The sequence below is a fragment of the Myripristis murdjan genome, chromosome 12 (assembly GCF_902150065.1).
Source record: "Myripristis murdjan chromosome 12, fMyrMur1.1, whole genome shotgun sequence".
NCBI classification, from domain to species: Eukaryota; Metazoa; Chordata; class Actinopteri; order Holocentriformes; family Holocentridae; genus Myripristis; species Myripristis murdjan.
Window position 1 is genome coordinate 23,103,084 of NC_043991.1, and position 18,842 is coordinate 23,121,925.

Here is an 18,842-nt window from a genome sequence, read left to right on the forward strand (position 1 = left end):
TAATATAGACTGTTTATTTATCAAAACAATGTCATTAAAATAACCATATAAGCATTAACATTCCACATATCTGATGAAGAGGGCAATGAAGAGGCAGCCGAACAGGGACATGGTTGAAGCCGAGAGAACCACCACGATTACACTTCCTGCCATGTTGACCAGGGCCCCGAGGCCTGCTCCCACGATGATCTGAGCCAGCTGGACCATGCAGGTGAGCGCGGCACAGTCCACGCCGGTGCCCCGCGGAGATTCACTGATCCCATGCAACTTCAGCTGCTCCTGGAAGAATGAGGGGTAGCGTGGGTGAGGAAGAGCGCAGAGGTGGGATGGAGAAAGAGGAAGGTAGAAAAAGTTGGCAGAGGAGAGGAGAGAGAGAGCAATTGGGATGAAATGGAAAAGGGTAGAGGGAGTCATAGTGGGAGTAAAGAGGAAGGACAGAGGGAGACAAATAGTTATGTCATGATCACAGCACTACAAAAGTAAACCAGGGTTAATATAAATTCAGTTGACACCTATATCATTGATAGGAAAAAAAAACAACAGCAACAAAAACAGCAGTATTTGGGCACTGAAATATTGGCATAACGCAATCAACAGGTGCTGATTGGTATAAGAAATCTAATAAAACTGATCAGGTTTTACATATTGAATTGCCAGTTTTCTTCTATTTCTTTCTATTTTCTTTTTTAATGTATTTTGAATATCTGTCCTTGTCTTTTAATCTATATATACTTTAAATATCTGTTTTAACAAAGACCCTGTGCTCTAACTATGCTCTAAAAATCTTTGAATGAACATTAAATAAATAAAATAAAGAAGTGTATTTTTTCTTTTGCTTATTGCAACAAATTGCTTTAGACCCTTTTGATTTTTACTGCTACATTTCTGATGATTGGGTAAATAAGCTTTATAACACAAATACATCCAAAAGAGACTGACCTCATCCCCATCCACCCAAAAGCACACAGTAGCAAGTGAAACACTCAAACTCCGACATTACATTACTCTGATGTCTCAGCTGTAGTGGATATTGACTATGGGTACAGCAAATTATCTTTGATCTATACCACTTGAATGCTTTTAAGCATTTTATGCTGGAGAGCACATTTCCAGGGTCTACCTGCTTTGTGTAAGTGTAGTGTAGGTATGTGTACATGTGTTTTCTTGTATATGTGCTTATTTGCTTGTGTGTGTGTGTGTGTGTGTGTGTGTGTGTGTGTGTGTGTGTGTTACCTCCTCTTCACGTTGATATTCAGCTATCAGGTTGAAGGGAATGGTGTAGAGGGTGCTGGACATGACTCCGAACACGCTGCAGAGGATCAGTGTGGCGATGATGTTAGGGAAGAGGCCGATGAGGCTGGTGCCCATGCCAAACACAAAGTAGCCCATAAAGTACAGCCCCTTCAGACCAATATAGGGCAACAGAAAGCGCTGCACATCTGGAGACACACATACACACACAGATACAAGCACATACACACATGTAATCAGGAACATAAACATATGCATCCAGACAAATACATTAAAACAGTCTTACAGTTTGATAAGAGAAGATTTTGAGGGATGTTGGAACTGAGGATGTGTTTTGAGTCATGATAGAAGTGGGACTGGCAGATTTTTTTTTTTCCTATCACTGTTATAAGCATTTCAAATTTGAGCCCTCAGTAGGTTCTCACTGAATTTTGAACAATTTCTCATTCAAAGAAGACAAGTTGTAAGACAAATATTCATGTGGTAACTTTTTTTTTTTTTTTTTTTTTTTTTTTTTTAGATTTTTTTGGGATTACATTTTATAAGGAAAATCAATTTGCTGAGGACCCTGGCAATAAGGAGAGCCAATTTTATGTTACGCAAGGTTCAGAGTGTCCATGCCAAGTTATTATACCAGAACATTTTTCCTTTGAAATTGTGCCTGACTCTTGGTACAATGTTTTTTTTTTTCTTTCTTTGTTGTTGTTGTTCTTCTTTTTTTTTCTTCTGTTTTTTTGGCCTGTGTGAGAAATGTGCATGTTTTACATTTGGCTGCTAATCTCAGCAGATAAAACAGGTAATTGCTCACTACAACCCATTTCCTCTATCCAGCCTTGCCAAGCTCTTATTCAGAAGAGGAACTGATGGTGGGAACAGTCACCACAGGACAGGATTATATTGATATAGCTGTTAGCTGTACTCATTAGTATAGAAAAACAAAAGGTCATACACACAAACCCTCTCTCTCTCTCTCTCTCTCTATCTCTCTCTCTCTCACACACACACACACACACACACACACACACACACACACACACACACAGAGAGAGAGATACTTACAGGAGTAAAGAGCAGAAGACACAGCATTAATACACAGTCCCCAGCACCCAACTTCCACACCTCTCTCATATGTGATGTAGGCTGTGGAGTTATGGTCTGCGTAAGGGTTCCCCCTGTATACAATCTGCCAACAAGAGCAAAGAGAAAGGCAGTTCATATAAAACAGATCAGATAACTCCCATGCAGATAGAAACTACTTTAAACATTGTTTCACATTAAAGCTCTGATGCTATTACTGTTGGCAGCAGATCTCTGGTGGCTGAGCGAGGAGTTACAGCACAATTGTTTTGGTTCTCTGTTTGCTCTGTAGACGCTCCCCCCAGTCCCACACCTGCTTTACCTGTGTCAAAGTTGAGTTTCTACAGCAAATGCCTTTCTTGTCTTTCTGAGTGGCTGTTGCAGCCAGATAGGTTTACAGCACTATTGCAAATCAGTCTAACTTGGAATTTTAGCCACCACCAAAACTGTCAGTCTATGCTGACACTTTGTGCCATCTATGCCAAGGTGACAAATGCAAGAACCAAAAAGATGATAAAAATCATTTGGACAAATGAGTCGGTGAAGTTCAGCTGGTTCTGGCTCTTTTCCTCATAGTTTTTCTGTCTTGCCTGTTGTTAGCCTGGAGCCAGAAACTCACTGACACAGAGCTAGGCTCATTCTAACAAACAGACTGGGGTCCTTTTCAGCAACTGATCAATTAAAATGAATTCTGTCAGGAGGACGCAAATAAATTAATAAATAAATAAAATAAAAAATAATTTTAAAAAAATGAACCTAAACTTGTGACTGGAGTCAGGCTGGATAGTACTGTTTGTTGATGCTAACTCATGGGACAAATGATGTTAACACATTTTCCAGTCTGTGGAAGTCATTTTTCAAACTGTACAAGAATGAATGGCTGCAAGTGGCTTCTTCTGAGCATCAGAAAATGACCTGATATCTCCATCCTGATTAGCACAATAATAATAATTAAGGCAAATTACTGGTAATATCCTATTATGGACTTCAAATATTAAAGGAGTGAGCAAATCATTTGTGACAGATTAATCACCTCATCAGTTTAGATTGGGACAAATGCAGATGGATGTTTAGCATGGTGCACTCACACAAAACCTGCATGCATAAAATTTACATAAATGCAAATCAGCATGCTCATTTACCATATCAGTTGCATACATATGCTGTTGTGCACATGCGCGCGCACACACACACACACACACACACACACACAGAAATGCATACCTGTCCCATGAAATCAGTGAAGAAGAGCATATTGCAGAGGAAAGCTGTCCATCCCAGTAGATGACTGATACACAGGCACCTGTAGTGGTTTGGCATGCTGATCATGGCCTTCATCAAAGACCTGAATGTCATCCTTTTCTGTGCCTGGACATAGATACAAACACAGATGTAAACACAAACACATACAAACACAAACACATGTACCCATAGACACACGTATACTTCCAGTACTGATACACAGACCTTAACAATCACATAGGATATTTACAGTGATCTTTGCCAATAGTTACATCATTGTGAAGATGGGACAGCAGTTGTCTAATGACATTTTAATAGCCCAGAAGAAAAAACAAAACTACCCCAGACACTCCTGTTATTAGAGTAATATAAATTCATTGAGAATGAAAGAAGACTTTCGGCTCTTTAGATTTAAACAGATGCACATTCAAGATTTGGCCCATAAAGGTAAGAAACGAAATGATTAAAATATGAGGCAAACAAGAGACAGAAGCATATAGCATTGAAAAGTATGTGCAAAAGTCACCTGATATGATGGATCATATCATCCTTTTGTAGCTCCAGAAATATTTTAAATCTCAGGAAATAAATACTTCATTGTAAATTAAAGATGTGGACTGATGTAACAAATCATCTTTCATGATCTGTATTATTATTAAATTATTATCTATGAATTATTGTTATTATCATCTATGCTGGCATATTTAATGTTAATAATTCTAGTGTTAGCCCTTTTCAAAGCATAGTTACACATATATTTGCAAATTACAGTACTATAGAGTCATAAAATAGACATTAAAATCAATAAAGCAGAGTTAAAAATAAAGTCAAAGCAAATCAGCAACACTAATAGGTAGGTCAAAGAATTAAAAAGATCTTTATACACTGTGCAATGAGACTACAAAAGTAAGCTTGAAGAGGTGATTTAAATGGTTTTATGAATTTAGCTGGCAAAAATTCCTCAGATAGATCATGCTTAAGTCAAGTAAGTTCCAAAGTCCTGATTTCCTATTGTTTTAATCTCTACATATATAGTTGAAAATCCTTTCAGCCAGACATATAATTAAACAGGACATTGTTTACAAACCAAGTTTGAGCTCTCAACACCCTCTAGTGGTCAGAAATCGATCAGTGCAACTTAAATATAGAATCAAACTCCATCACATGGCATTTTGATATTATGGTGTATATCTTTCCCCTACTTTGTCATAATCTGGAAGGTTACTTAAAGGATTTATAGCAAGATGCCAAGCCCACTGCAAAGCATGATTTAAATTTATTAATGCACCATTCATACATATAAAGTTGAAAAAGGTGTCATCTCAGCATAGTCATTGCAGTTCCTATCCTCATCACCATCTTCATGCTTTGTAGCTTAATCTTTTGGGGTCCACACTATTTTGCAGTATTTTACACAGGTTTTAGTTTTCTGGGAACAGATTAAGCTGGGTTCCTCTATTGACAAGTGCATGGTGCATGAGACCTTGGAGTCACACGTCTAAACAGGCTTATCCATGCAGCTATATTGTCACTAGATGCACATAATCAGACTACAACAACTAACAGCAAAAATGATAAAATAAGAGGAGTAAAAACCCAGTTCCAGACTGCTTAAAATCCAGTCTTTCTAACACACATCAGAGTAGGCTCAGTTTCATTGAAATTGAAATCGAATTTGTCTTGTCATTTGTATGATCATTTTGTATATGCGCTCATTTTTGCATTTGTATACTGTGCATGCTTGGGTGCTCTCATTCTGACAAGATGCTAAACTAAATGCTAAACATGTCCATCATTTACCTCTTTGTTTGGCTGCTTAGCACTGGAGGTTACGGAGTTGGCCTCCCCTAGAGCCGAGAATGACCTGGGCCTGAGGTCTGGGACCGGGACCACGGGGGAGATGGGCTCTTTTGGCAGCGCTCCGTAACCGTTGCTATGGGAGCCCAGTGGGCAGAGGGCAGTGGAAGATGAAGACTCAGAGGGTGTTGTGATCTTGCCCAGAGGTTTCTCTGGGATACTGATGAGGTGTACGGTGAGGAAGATGCCCCAGGTCAATGCTGAGAAAAAGTAGATGACCTGGTACTCGGTGCCCAGCAGCTGGCCCAGCAGAGAATGACCCCAGTCCATCGCTCCCACCAGGTAGCCACACGCTCCGCCCAAACCTGGAGCATATGGGGGCAAAGGTCAGAAGTCTGTGACCAAACAAATAAAATAGGTATGTTCAAATGGCTATGAAAAGAAGTTTGATGCTGAGGCAAGACCAAGAGCCAACACTTATTTTCTAATAAGTGTTGGGGGACTCAGCACAGACTCAGCACAGACTCAGTTGAAAACTGAGTCTGTGCTCTCAGACTCAGTTTTCAAATGGTAGAATTTACTTGTCACACAGAAAAGACACTTACAATTAAACTCTGCTGTCCATCTCATCATTTAAATGCACTCACCAAGTCCATTTCCCCAGGAGGTGGGAACAAACAAAAACTGCATACACTCAAACCAGAATTTCCAAGATATTCTGACTTCTACATTCATAAATTCTGTTTCAAAATTCTTGTAGATCCACATAGAACTGATGTGCAAAGCATAGGAGCATACTAACAAACAGAACAATCAGAATATGCAAAATAACTGAGAAATTTATGTCTGGCTGGGTGAGAGTTTACCAATAATGATCCCACATTGTCACAGTTCTGCTTTCATGCTGCTTGTATGCTGAGCCTGACATTCGCACAGATAGATGTAAACACAGATCAAAAACAAGTAAGCGGGTACATAGCATTTATGACATTTACTCAACTAAAATAATGAACTGAAATCTGAATAATGAATGGTCTTTGCTAACTTTTTAAATGTACTTTATAGCCAGCTGATGTAATCCACCTTCATCCCTTGAACTTTGCACATTGCACACATTAAATCGAGTTTTGGTTATTATCAAAATTAAAGGGTGTGTGTCTTTTGGATAATTTTTTGATCTCTGAACACTATACTGAACACAAAAATACAATCAAATCTCTTTTAATTTTCCAATTAAATGCTAGTGTGCGCTCCACAGCTATACTGGCTGACATGAGCAATGGTTTACAACCTTTACTACCCTGCCCTCCCTTTCAGCCTTGAGAATGTTGCGGAAAGAGCAACAAAAAAAGAAAGGGGGTGATTTAATATCACACAGATTTACTTTGATATGAACAGACTGGCAAGCATCAAGTAAAATGACTGAACAAGCTCATTGCTATGTGGGCCAACTGGCTCATAGCCTGAAATGACAGAGCTAACACTGGCAACAGATTTGTAGAGGAAAGTGCCTCTTTAGTGAGAAAAAGAATGACAAGCTGCTCCAAACTTGCTTTACAGTTACTCTAGCATATTACTTTTTGATAAAGACTTCTATGGGGAAATATTTTAAGCCCATCCAGAGGGCTGTCAGTCACTCTCCAAGTCAGTCAAAGGCTGTGAATTACAAAGTATTGGTAATAGCATTTTATAATGAGCGCACACACACACACACACACACACACACCTAAGGTTCACCACCTCCAGCACATACAAACCTCACATGTTAGTGGCAGCAGTGATCAATGATGTCTAGAAGGGGTCATGTGCCTGGCCTCTCTCTCTCAGCCTAGACCCATGACTGCAGCACATGACTAGCTCAGGGCTGGATTACTGCCTGGCTGGTGTGCTCACACCACCCCGTGCCTGATGGCAGCACAGCACACTGCTGCACCTACACCCACACTGAAAACATCATCTTGCCCTGCAATAGTGCACTGTGCCAGTACATGTGACACTGTTTCATTTTATTCAGTTTTGCTCAGTATTTCCCCTCCCCACATTAGCTTTGGTCAGATTTTGGCTTGCATTTGTTTATGGACAAAATAGTACCAAAATATAGCACTTCTCTCATATCTATCATGTCCAAGGTCGTATAGACAAGGTCAAATATGCAATGCTCAGGTTTGACAACTTGGCAACTTGTCTGAATTTAAATGATGATTAGGGCTAGCTGTTTGAATAGTCTTGTTAAGAGTAAGGTCAAGCTCTCCTCATTAATTAATGAAGTTGGCGGTACACAGATTTTAGATGTGTGTCATGCATGATCAAAAGAAATCCCTCAAGTTCTAACTGGCTCCAGTCTTTATTATGTTGTTATTAAACTGTCTACTGGGTTTAAGTTATCTGCTTTTTGTAATATTGTTTATGTCATTATATTGTTTTCTCTGTTTTGTCTTTGAGTACCAAGAAAAGATCTATACAAATAAAATATCATTATTATCACTATTAAGCTGTCCTACATGGTGGCACACACTGTACTAGACAACACAACTTGTAGCATGACTGTAATCCTCAGAACACACTTAACTTTGAATTTCAGCCTGGCATGACACTGAGTTAACCAAAACATCTGTAAGGTCAAACGGTTAACCATTTGATTTTTTTTTTTTTTTTTTTTTTTTTTTTTTCAGTGTGAACTTGCATTGAACACTTGATAAGATTCTATGCTGATTGGCTAACACTACCAAAAATTCACACAAGGAACAGTACTTTATGTTGGGAAAATTAAATCTTATAATTGTCTGTGTTTCTTGCCGGGGAATTCCTGACTTACTGACTGCAGGAGACCACACATTGTATTTCATAACAGGAATCTGAAGTTTGGAGACGCTTCGCTGCATCAGACCCTGGATGACTTGCCATCACTGAAGCGGGCAATGTTGTTCTGTATGTGAAAGTACTAAAGGACAATTAGTCCAACCAGTCAGCCCCCTATTCATTAACTGAAGATGAATCGCAGCTGCATGGTACGTAGGCGGAAATCCCGTGGGGAGGGGGCGGGGGGGACAAGACCCCTCCTTCCATAAAGTAGTTTCATTTCATTTTCTTATTTGATCTAAAAGGGACAGTGTACAGCTCAAACATATACTGTATGCCACTATTTGATATTTGCTTTGTTTTTTGTTGACACTACAATAAATATGTTTTTGAAGAATAGTTTGATGTAGTTGGATTATTCAAGGTATTTCCTCTATTTTTAGAGCTTATTTTGAGTTTCTAGTGCTTGTATTCTGATGGACTGTAGTGGAAATAGAACAGTGAGCAAAGAAATTTGGTTAGAGGATTATTGCTTTTAATACCATTATTTAAAACATATGAACATGCTGAGGGCTCAACGCTGTACAGCAAGTTTCAAAGGAGTGTAAGAGAGAAAGAGGGAGGTGCAGTCGTGCCAGACAACATTTTTTTCATGTCCCCCCCCAGGAATTACTCTCTGAAACTTTGCTGTTTATTTGCCCCCCCCCCCCCCCCCCCCCCCGATTAATGAAATGGGATTTTCGCCCCTGATGGTATATCAAGACAGAGACCCAAAACACATAATAAAGTCTGCATAAGAATGGCCGAAGAATAAGACATTTTACATCTTGGAGTGGCCTAGCTAAAGGTTAGACAAAAACACAATCCGGCTGTCATGATCAGACCAGAAACAAGTTCACAAATTCACAAATATTAATGCTGCTTAAGGTTTTGAATGTGTTATGTATTATGTCTATTATTACTATACAATGGTTTCTTGGAACAATATCTGCAAAACATCAGTAGCCTATTTGTGCTGTTGGTTCACTCAAAATCCATTTTATCTAATAAAATAATGCCTTTTGTCAGAGCTGTATGAAAAGAGTGAATTATTAATTGGTTGCTATTTATGCCCTACTCCAAATATTCAGTTAATTCACAAAATCCCTATTTCCTTAATACAGCCATTCAGTCACTCACATGCCTGCCAACTTTCTGTCCAGTCATATTGTCACTCATGCGGCAAATTGCCAGAGGCTTTTTACGGCTTCCTTTTTTCATGAGTCAATCCATGACCCTATACAAGCACCCTGCAAAAGTTATAAGAAATCTCTACCCTTGCCTGTAACTCATATTATGTGCTGGATCAAATAAAATAATATGCAGTAGCCTAATATTTCTTGGCAAAATTTTTCCCAACCATTTACAGTGCTGGTTGACCACTGTATGTCATAAAATTCAAATAGTTTGCTTTGTTCCTTCTTTTAGACCACAACTAAATTAAACTACACTCTATAATGGGTTACATAACGTTTTGAATTGTTACATGGCAATAAAATTGAGGGCAAGATCAGAATGGAACGGAACCATTCAGAATGGAGGCTATACTTTTTCACTCTGTAGCTCATAAAATCATAACCGCACCCAAATCTGACAAACGACATAAATCCACTTCACCTACAGTCTTACTTAACAGTGTAGACTCATGGTAAGACCCCTCTGTACAAAGGCCCCTTAAATCTGCTTAGCACACAAGCACCAATACAGTCCATGGAGTCCTTCACATGCTGTTCAACGTGTGCCACTCCAGCCACCAATACACACTGTGCAATTATTGCAAAGTGCACATTGTCACATAAGTCTCATGGAAGTGTGGGAACACACCAGGATGCCTATTCTGAATCACTAATATTGCAGAATAATGAATGTTTTAGAGAGTTATACATTATGAGCCAACTCTGAAACACACAGTACATGATCATGAAATTATTTATGCTGATTAATTAACTGCAAAGTAATTAGTAGGCAAATTGGAGACAACCCAGCAGGGTAATGTGCCAAATTTTGAAATGAATTGACTTGTTAAGTGTGTGTGTGTGTGTGTGTGTGTGTGTGTGTGTGTGTGTGTGTGTGTGTGTGTGTGTGTGTGTGTGTGTGTGTGTGTGTGTGTGTGTGTGTGTGTGTGTGTGTGTGTGTGTGTGTGTGTGTGTGTGTGTGTGTCAGTATTACATACCTGTGAGCAGAGCATGGTAGTGCAGACCTCTCTCCTTGTCGTGGTGTGAACACACGTCAAACAGGTAGGCCTTTATGGGCCCGTCAATGAAGTCTGCAGCGAAGTCAAACAGCACTACTCCAAACATCACCACCACGATGGCCCATATCCTCCTGAGTGACCTTTCAGTGACTATTGCTGCAAAACATTAACAATCACAGTTCTCAAAAACCTAATCACACCACAGGTCAATTGAAATGCTGCAGGCACTGTTGACACGATAAGCACATATTCCATGTGCATGTCAAGTTCACATACAAAATACTTTGTTTCAAATACGAGGACTGTGCTGTGTCTTGGTCAGCGTTCATTTGCTTGCGTTGTGTGTTACATAATGATGTCAGATGTTCATCAGAGTTTATCCAGCAAGAATGTAGAAACAGCAGAATGTGGACTATAGAATTACTATAGTAAAGTCGAGATCTCTTTCTTTCTTCAAAGCCAACCAACAATCACAGCATTCAGGAAAGAAAAAAAAAAAAAACAAATGCTCAGATTTATGATTACGCTCTGACCAAAATCCTAGAACCGAAATCCATCAATGGCCTACAGTTCATAGGATTTTAGAAAATACAGTACAGTACACCACCACTACAAACATTACAAACACACCGACAAGTACTACATAAAAATTTAACAGTAGCATCTATTCATTTATTTACTCTATCTGATGTTTTTATGATTCTAATGACTCCATCTTTTTTTATTATTTTACTGACTGACTATTAATTACCTATATGCTAAAACTATATACATCTATGCATATATATATATATATATATATATAGTTATCTTTTTATTGCTGCTATTAGAAAGGATTGTACCAAGGATTGTATTGATAGTATCGTTTGGTACAATCAATAATCTATCTATCTGTCTATCTATCTATCTATCTATCTATCATGCCAGTGTTTACAGTCTATATTTTATTGAATATGGTTTCAATAATAGACCTGTAACCTGTAACAACATCTCAAGGTTTCCATGCACAGTGTATTTGCAGAGTAACTGTGACAAGGTTTGTCAGCTAAATGTGCAGAGATATAGTTCCTAAAGAATTTTAAAATGATGGCTAATTAAGAAGTAAGTAAAATAAATAAATGAATAAATAAATGGGCCTCCAATGCAATGATTATACAACATTACACCTCAATTAAGTAATATGTTAAGTAATATGGCAAGAGGTATTCCAAGCTTAATGATTAAAAACATCCAGCAAGAGCTGAGAAACTCTGAGCAGGGAAAGTATCCTTGAATAACGCCACAGTGATCCTGTGGAGCTACTCAGGGGTCAGTGAATGTAAAACTGTGCACCCCCAGCAGTGTGTGAGTTCATGTGTGTAATCCTCCCTGAGACACTCCCCAGGCTGTTGTATTATTCTAGGTATTCCTTACCCAACTTTTCTGATTAATAAAGGTCACAGTTGCTCTCAAGCTGCCTTTGGGGGAACACAGCTCCTCCTTTGATTCTGCCCTCATTCGTGCTTCAATTACGTAAATTTCTGTCAAGACACTTTAAACTTGGTGATGTGAACAAGTCGAGTAAAAACATTATCAGAATTAGCAGTAAATGATTGCTGGCAATATCATTACATGTGCCACTGGTTGGTGGCTCTCATTTGTTTCCAGATTTTGACTGATTCCAAATTTTTCCCCTGTAAAATAGACTTAAGAAGTTCTTAAAATCAACCTTTTGTCTGATCAAAAGAAAACATAAGTACTAAACCACTGGAGATGATTAAACTCCACATCTTTTTTATGTGTTTCATTTATCTCCCTTTATTCTCCAAATATAATACTTAGTTTGATTGATTTTCTGAGAGCCTTATGAGTTTGATTTATAGAGCTTTATGAGTTTGATTTATTTAAAAAAAAAAAAAAAAAAAAAAAAAGTCACAATTGTGATGTAGCTGAAAGCATCATCTTATGATAAGGCTCTTTTAATAAGCAAATACATGTGAGAATATGAGCCTGTGTTTGTGCAAGAGGTAGGGGAAATACTTGAAGGAACAGAAAACATAATACTCCCTCTATCAGTGTTAAAGCTGCCCAGGAGAATCGTAAGTCTGAAAGGCAAGTAGACTTTGACAGCAAAGTCATCTAAGCTGGACAACTGGAATATGAACTTCTCTTATAACTTAACATAGAAACATACATGCAAACTCCTTATGTGCCTCTCATCAATTAATTGATTAATATAAGAGTTATTACACTGCATCTTCATGTTTTTAAGCACAGGAGCGTGACTAGAATTAGATGAACATCACCCTTACATTTAACTTTCATTGTGCATTCTTCAGTATTGCCACTTTTTTATATGCCAAACCAAACACTAATAATTATCTCAGACTCTGGTGGGAACAGTTAATGGATCTGAGTAGAAGAGAACTGATTTTCTGCTCTCTTGTGCCTTTGCTTCACGTTGAGTTTGGGCACAGTTACAGTAAGAAGGACTAGTCTGCCCTCAAACCAACACCCCAACACTCACCTTTCTCTTATATGACAAGATAAAAAAAAAACATTACCTCCGTCTTTCACCAGATCTGTGCATTTTAATATTTCTCCTTTGTTATGATTTCCTCTCTCTTCCCATTCCTCCCTCCATTTCTCCTTCAGTCTCACCTGAGATGACAGCATCTCCATTTAGGAAAAGGGTGAGTCCCACCAGCATGAGGATTCCCAAGGCCAGGATGTAAGGCCTCCGTCGGCCCCATGATGAGCGGCAGTGGTCACTGGCCGAGCCGATGATGGGCTGCAGCAGGAAGCCCAGGACGGGGCTGATCAACCACACCAAGCTGTACAAACTGCGGGGCAGGCCGACGCTCAGCAGCACCGGTGTGACAAACGCTGCCTCCACAGCATAGCAGAATTCCCTTCCAAACATGACCAGGCCATGAAGGATAAGGCGGCCCCGTGAGCGCCTAGGAGGCTCCACTGATGCAAACACAGGGTTTTCCCCGCTGGCCATATAGTCCTCTTTGGAGCCACTGTAGTCTGTTGAGTAAAGCTGCATGGTGCTGATGTGTTTTTCAGGCTCTGCAAGCCGACAGGGTTGGGGCCTCGTAGACTGGTCCTCCGATAAAAGAGTCATGCTAGAATGAAGAAGACAGGGAGAGAAGAGGAGAGGAAGAAGTAGAGAGAGTGAAACAGAGAGAGACACACTTGTGTGGAGCGTCTCTCTCAGTTGAGTGGTTGATGGATGGCTTGGTGCCAAATCGCTCCACTGGTGCTCAGCTTGGGCTAATCCTCCTCTCTACTGCATAGCTGAGCAATGAATCAAAAATACACAGTGTTACATTGGTGGGTCTGCCTCTTGGTCTGAGGAGAGCAGAGTGGGACGGGTTGAAGAAGAAAGTGAGAGGGGTGGAGAAAAAGCGCTGTGTGTATTGGACAGATTGAGGAACTCTCCCTCTCTTCCCCTCCCCAACTCCTTAAAGTTGTAAGACGCAGAGCCGTTCATGGGAGTGTGTGTGACATTATACGCACGTGTGTGTATATGTGAGTATACACATGGATACAGGTTTCGTCCCCCTCATGTGTCTCAACAAAGGAAGACAAGCAATTTTGTGCAGAGCTGGGTTTTTGGGGGGGTTCCAGGAAAGACGGCTAACTGATTCCAACAAATCGAAAAGATGCAATTAGTTTTTGACCATTGTACTGTTAACTGATGCATACGTCACCAGATCATCATGTGCTTGACCGGTATGCATGCTTTTGCCCTTAGATCTGGGGAGACATCCAGAGAAAAACAAGACTGAAAAAATGCTTTCAAGCAAGTCATTATCCAGAGCATGACAAGTATATATATTATTTATATATATTGGGCTTGTATGTGAATCATGTTGTATTGAAACTGAGAATTCAAATTTCTTTAACTTCAGTTACATCACATACACATGCTTTGCTTAATTAACACTTCAACTCCTTATTATAGCCCAACATTATGTACAACATTACCAATAAAATATGCCCCAGAAACAAACGACTTTTAAAATAGCTGGTGTGCTCATCTGTGACCAACATGCTGTTCTTATGCCATAATGTGATCCTGCCAGTAATCAGTTTTCACATTCTCAGAGGCTTTGTCGCACCAGGCCTTATCTGTGAAGAATTTATGATATGCTGGCCAAAGGACTTAAGTCAGATCAAAACTATCTGGCGTCAAAGAAATGTAGAAGTTTCTTTCAAATACCAGGTGTCCCCGTCTTGCAAGAATCAGCAGACTGCGCCTGTGAATCACAAGAAGATCATTATGACCCAACCACACAGACACAGACACGCACAACAAACACACGTTTACACACACACACACACACAGAGAGAGAGAGAGAGAGAGAGAGAGAGAGACTATCTGAGAGTCTCCAGCTGTCTCTTTTCTGTATTTCTATCTCTTGAATTTTAAATATTGTTTTTTTTTTTTGTTTTGTTTTTTTTTGTTTGTTTTTTTTAACTATACCAAATTAAAGCTTCAGTCACTAACTTCCCACTGTCACCACTTACTCTTCCGCTCGTTGCCTTTCTTGGTGATATCTCCTATTTGCTATACTGTATCATGCTGCAAAATGACAGGGTCCTAATACTTGATACCAACACATGTCATATCCTGGACCTAGTATTATCTTCTGGTCTCTCTTCCCCAATAACTCTGAGACTACATGTGAACCTAAAACCTCTGGGGTCTGAGAGGAGGAGGAGAAATTATTTTCTCCTCCTCCCAATTTAGAGCAATAGAGAGAAAACAATATCTGCTTGAACATTGTTTTAAAACATGAATCATATTTGATCACCCAGTTGGGAATGTAGCCTCAGAATCTGTTACCTCCTCTGCCTCATGTGGTTTATCAGTAAAATATAAAACAAACACACATAGGAACCGAACCAGTGGAAGTCTAGATGTATAATATCAATGCGATATGAGTGATATCAAAGATCTTTCCTCAGTCTGGGAAAACTGAAAAAGGGTATTTTGCACAGAATGTTGGAATATTCCTTTAAGTTATAGTTATAAGTGCCACCATGTCTGAGAAGTAGTGACGTTTTGAGCAAGAGAAATGATATTTCTCTTGCTAGTGAGATTTCAAATATGTATTAAGGCAGGGGTCAAGTAACTTGGGAAAACAGGTAGGTGAGGTGGAGCTGGCTGACCGTGGACTGTTTTAAAGGTTAGGAGGGGTTCTAGCTACTGAAGAGGAACTTTTTTGTGGTCTGTTTAAAAGACAGTGGACTGAATGCAGTGGACAATAACAAACTGACCTGTTGAGAGGATTCATCAGCTCTTCACGACACCATACGCTCACAAGGGCTCTTTTGTGGTCGGCTACAGCTGCACTGTAAGCTGATCAAGTGATGGCGCATGTGATTCCTGGAGAGAGACACTCGGATCAAAAGGGCAGGAGGAGAAAGATGGAAGTGTTCAGGAAAGAGAGGAGGACTGAGTCATTTGACATTTTTCCTGATCACTGTCCGGCTTTCCTGTGAGAGTATTCATTCGAAAGCCACTCAAACATGATTGATGGCATGTTCACAATGTCTGTGTGTAATTTAATATACACATGCACATGAGTCTATGTCAATAGGTGCACTTAAAAACTCTCTGCATGTGCAGACAGTATTATTCTGTCTGTGGGGATGACTTTTAACTGCCAGGTGTGAGGCCAAAGCTTTGTTAAAACATGCATAAGAGCAAAAGGAAAAGCTTGATTATGAAACTGATCCAGGCCTCTGTTCTCATTAGATGAATCACATTCAAAGCCATATACTTACTGGCGCCGGAATAGAGGGGACAACAAGACTTTTTGTCCCCCGCTTTCAAAGGTTATGGTAATAAAGTCATACCAGTGGCGTCTCGTCTATTTACTCCAGGCGCTGCACATGAATTAGATGGTCAAATGTGCATCCCATGCTTGCCAACTCTTCTGATTTTCCTGTTCCTCTCCTGCTGTTGTCTTGGGCTTTTATTTCCCCAGATTTTCTTCCACATTTTGCTGAAATTTCAAAATCTGCCCATCCTGTACGCTCGGATTTGCAATCCATGCCCTCAAATGACTTTTTTTTCCTCAGACAACACAGAGAGCACAGTTTACAAATTTGTGTGCATGGTTTTCTACTGTAATGTGGGCGCACAGATTATGAATCTGATAGCATTTTCCCCTTGGAGCACTGGTGCTACCCATTTATTCAAGTTTTTCGGAGCAACAGACCAAATTTAGGAGCATACGTTTACTGACATTTAGCACAGCACAGTCATATTTCTTAATTTACCAAGTTATTTCCATGCAGTACAAACTTAACCCTTTATAGGGCATTCATTGAAATACTTTGAAATTCAAAAAATACAACCCTAGACTGTTATTAGTGAACATGACAGGACTTTATTACTTTTATAAATTTTTTCTAAAATTTTCATTTTCCTATAGAAAATCAAAGCCAATGACATTGGTCAAATGCCACAATCATGTGACCTGGGATGTAGGTGTACCTGTAAAATTACCAAAAATAGTCACTTGCCCGATAAAGGGTTAAGTTGCCACAGTGTGTGCAAATGTGCCTGTGTGTGTATTTTTGTGTGTGCATGTGCGTATGCTCATGTGGTTGTGTGCTTCTTTGCACTACACTTAAAGTAAGTCATCATTTTCAGTTTATTCATAATATATCATTGTATTCATCCTGTGATGCAGCCAATTCTGCATCCTGTCAATTTAGCCTACAGTTTCATTCATAAATAAATAATGAACTATAGCACTATAGCTAATCTGTATCTTCAGGCAGATGGAAGTCCTACACACAGGTGTTCCCTCTCTGTCTCAAGCTGTTGATGAACTTCAAGATGAATAGTCCTACACTCTCAAAAAAACTAAATGAATTACCTTTTTCAATCTGACGTTTGGAACAGCAGCATGGAGTAAAATGACCAAGGGCCCCACTGGGGCTGAGCAAACACAGACTTGTGTTAATGCCACAGACACTAATCTTAGTGTTCAGCTGTAGCCAGTATATTGTTCAGTCTGCAGCTAAGCCTAATTATATTTTTGTTTTCCACTGCGTAGAGAAGCCATCAAATGACTGCCTAATGACTGCCCTACACACAGTTAAAGGGCATGGACAATGGACAGTTATACAACAGTTAGTTTTGGGTGGAGTGATTTGATTGGATAGGAGGCATTCCATGAGAGCTGATTTACAGTATAACAGCACCCTGGTGTTTTACTATTATGTATCTCTGTGCTTTACCTGCTTTACTAGTGTTCAGTGATAACTGTTGATTGCATTAACATCCAGATTCTACATTGTAGCAAACTTTTAACTTTGTGACGGCACAAGACTGACAAATCGCTAAAAAAAAATAACTGAAGTTAAGTTGTGACTGGTGGTCAGATGATGGAGGTCAGAAGATGGCTGGTGGTCAGAGGACAGAGGTCAGAAGATGACTGGTGGTCAGAAGATGGAGGTCAGAAGATGACTGGTAGCAGGCAACCTTCTGCTACCCTCTCCTTCAAAAACTCCAGGCAAGCTAGTGGTTGGGAGACTGTACAATTCAGTTGGTTGATTTTTGATGGAACTATTTCTGTTGACAGAGCTGAAAAAATGTATTAAATAACTACATCATAATGTGTTGTGGGTTATTACTGTTATTTGATAAATGCCATTGTTTGTAGAGCTGTGTAACTGTATACAACAAATCTCACACTCGAGGTCGTGCTGTTATATTGAATATCAACACATCTGTGATTTAATCATAGACACGAGGCCACAGGTCAAGTGCTGACGATAATCACAACCATGCTGATATGCAGCGTAACAGCACTCCCTGTAGTACGAGCTTAAATATCAGAGATGCTGCAGCCCAACCTGAGGGGGAGAAATGGAGTTAAATAAAATGATATGTCTGTCAGAGCTGATCTCTCTGTGAAAGATACTGGCTCTGTCTCACTTGCAAGGAAGCTTCCTATCACCTTGGTACCTAGTTAGGAAGGTTCCTCTATAGGAACCTATTTTGTCCAAAAGGTTAAGGTAAGATAAACTTTACTGATCCCCACTGGGGGAAATCCACAGAACCACAGATCTAAGGACTTGCCTTTGTATAATGGCTTCATTATCAAAGCAGCACACATGATGATAATGATACACTTACACACATTATAATTGTGACGTCTATGATCCACCTATTTACCATACAATGTTTGGTAAAGAATATTAATTTTTATGATTGACCTGTCAAATCTCAAACGAAATTGTTTTCACCGCCTCAGACACGGAGGTTTAGTTCTTTCAAACATTTTCTGCAACACTTCACTGATTAAATCTTACACACTAAGTAGACAAAATTTCCAATAGCATCCTCTTTGCACATTTTCTGATTTCTATTAGATCTTATTTGAGGCTTACACTAATCTTGTACTTCACGCGTACAGTTAGTTACCCTGTT

General features: G+C 39.5%; 1 protein-coding gene across 1 annotated transcript; it reads right to left on the reverse strand.

Annotated features, from left to right (window-relative positions):
- Positions 1-15,695, reverse strand: slc45a2 (solute carrier family 45 member 2). The gene is made up of 8 exons (XM_030065510.1): positions 15,671-15,695; positions 13,040-13,509; positions 10,379-10,555; positions 5,371-5,732; positions 3,553-3,696; positions 2,311-2,434; positions 1,234-1,439; positions 1-279 (listed from the first exon to the last, which is right to left on the reverse strand). Exons 1-8 carry the CDS (start codon positions 15,685-15,687, stop codon positions 55-57), a joined length of 1,725 nt encoding a protein of 574 aa, XP_029921370.1. The 5' UTR covers positions 15,688-15,695; the 3' UTR covers positions 1-54.
- Between the last annotated feature and the right edge of the window lie 3,147 nt (positions 15,696-18,842).

Excerpts from the sequence above, each read along its gene's own strand:
- slc45a2 (XM_030065510.1), bottom strand. Across the intron at positions 5,733-10,378 it reads CTACCATGCTCTGCTCACAG|GTTTGGGCGGAGCGTGTGGC; the intron begins GTATGTAATACT and ends CATATGCTCCAG. Across the intron at positions 3,697-5,370 it reads CTAAGCAGCCAAACAAAGAG|GCACAGAAAAGGATGACATT; the intron begins GTAAATGATGGA and ends ATCTATGTCCAG.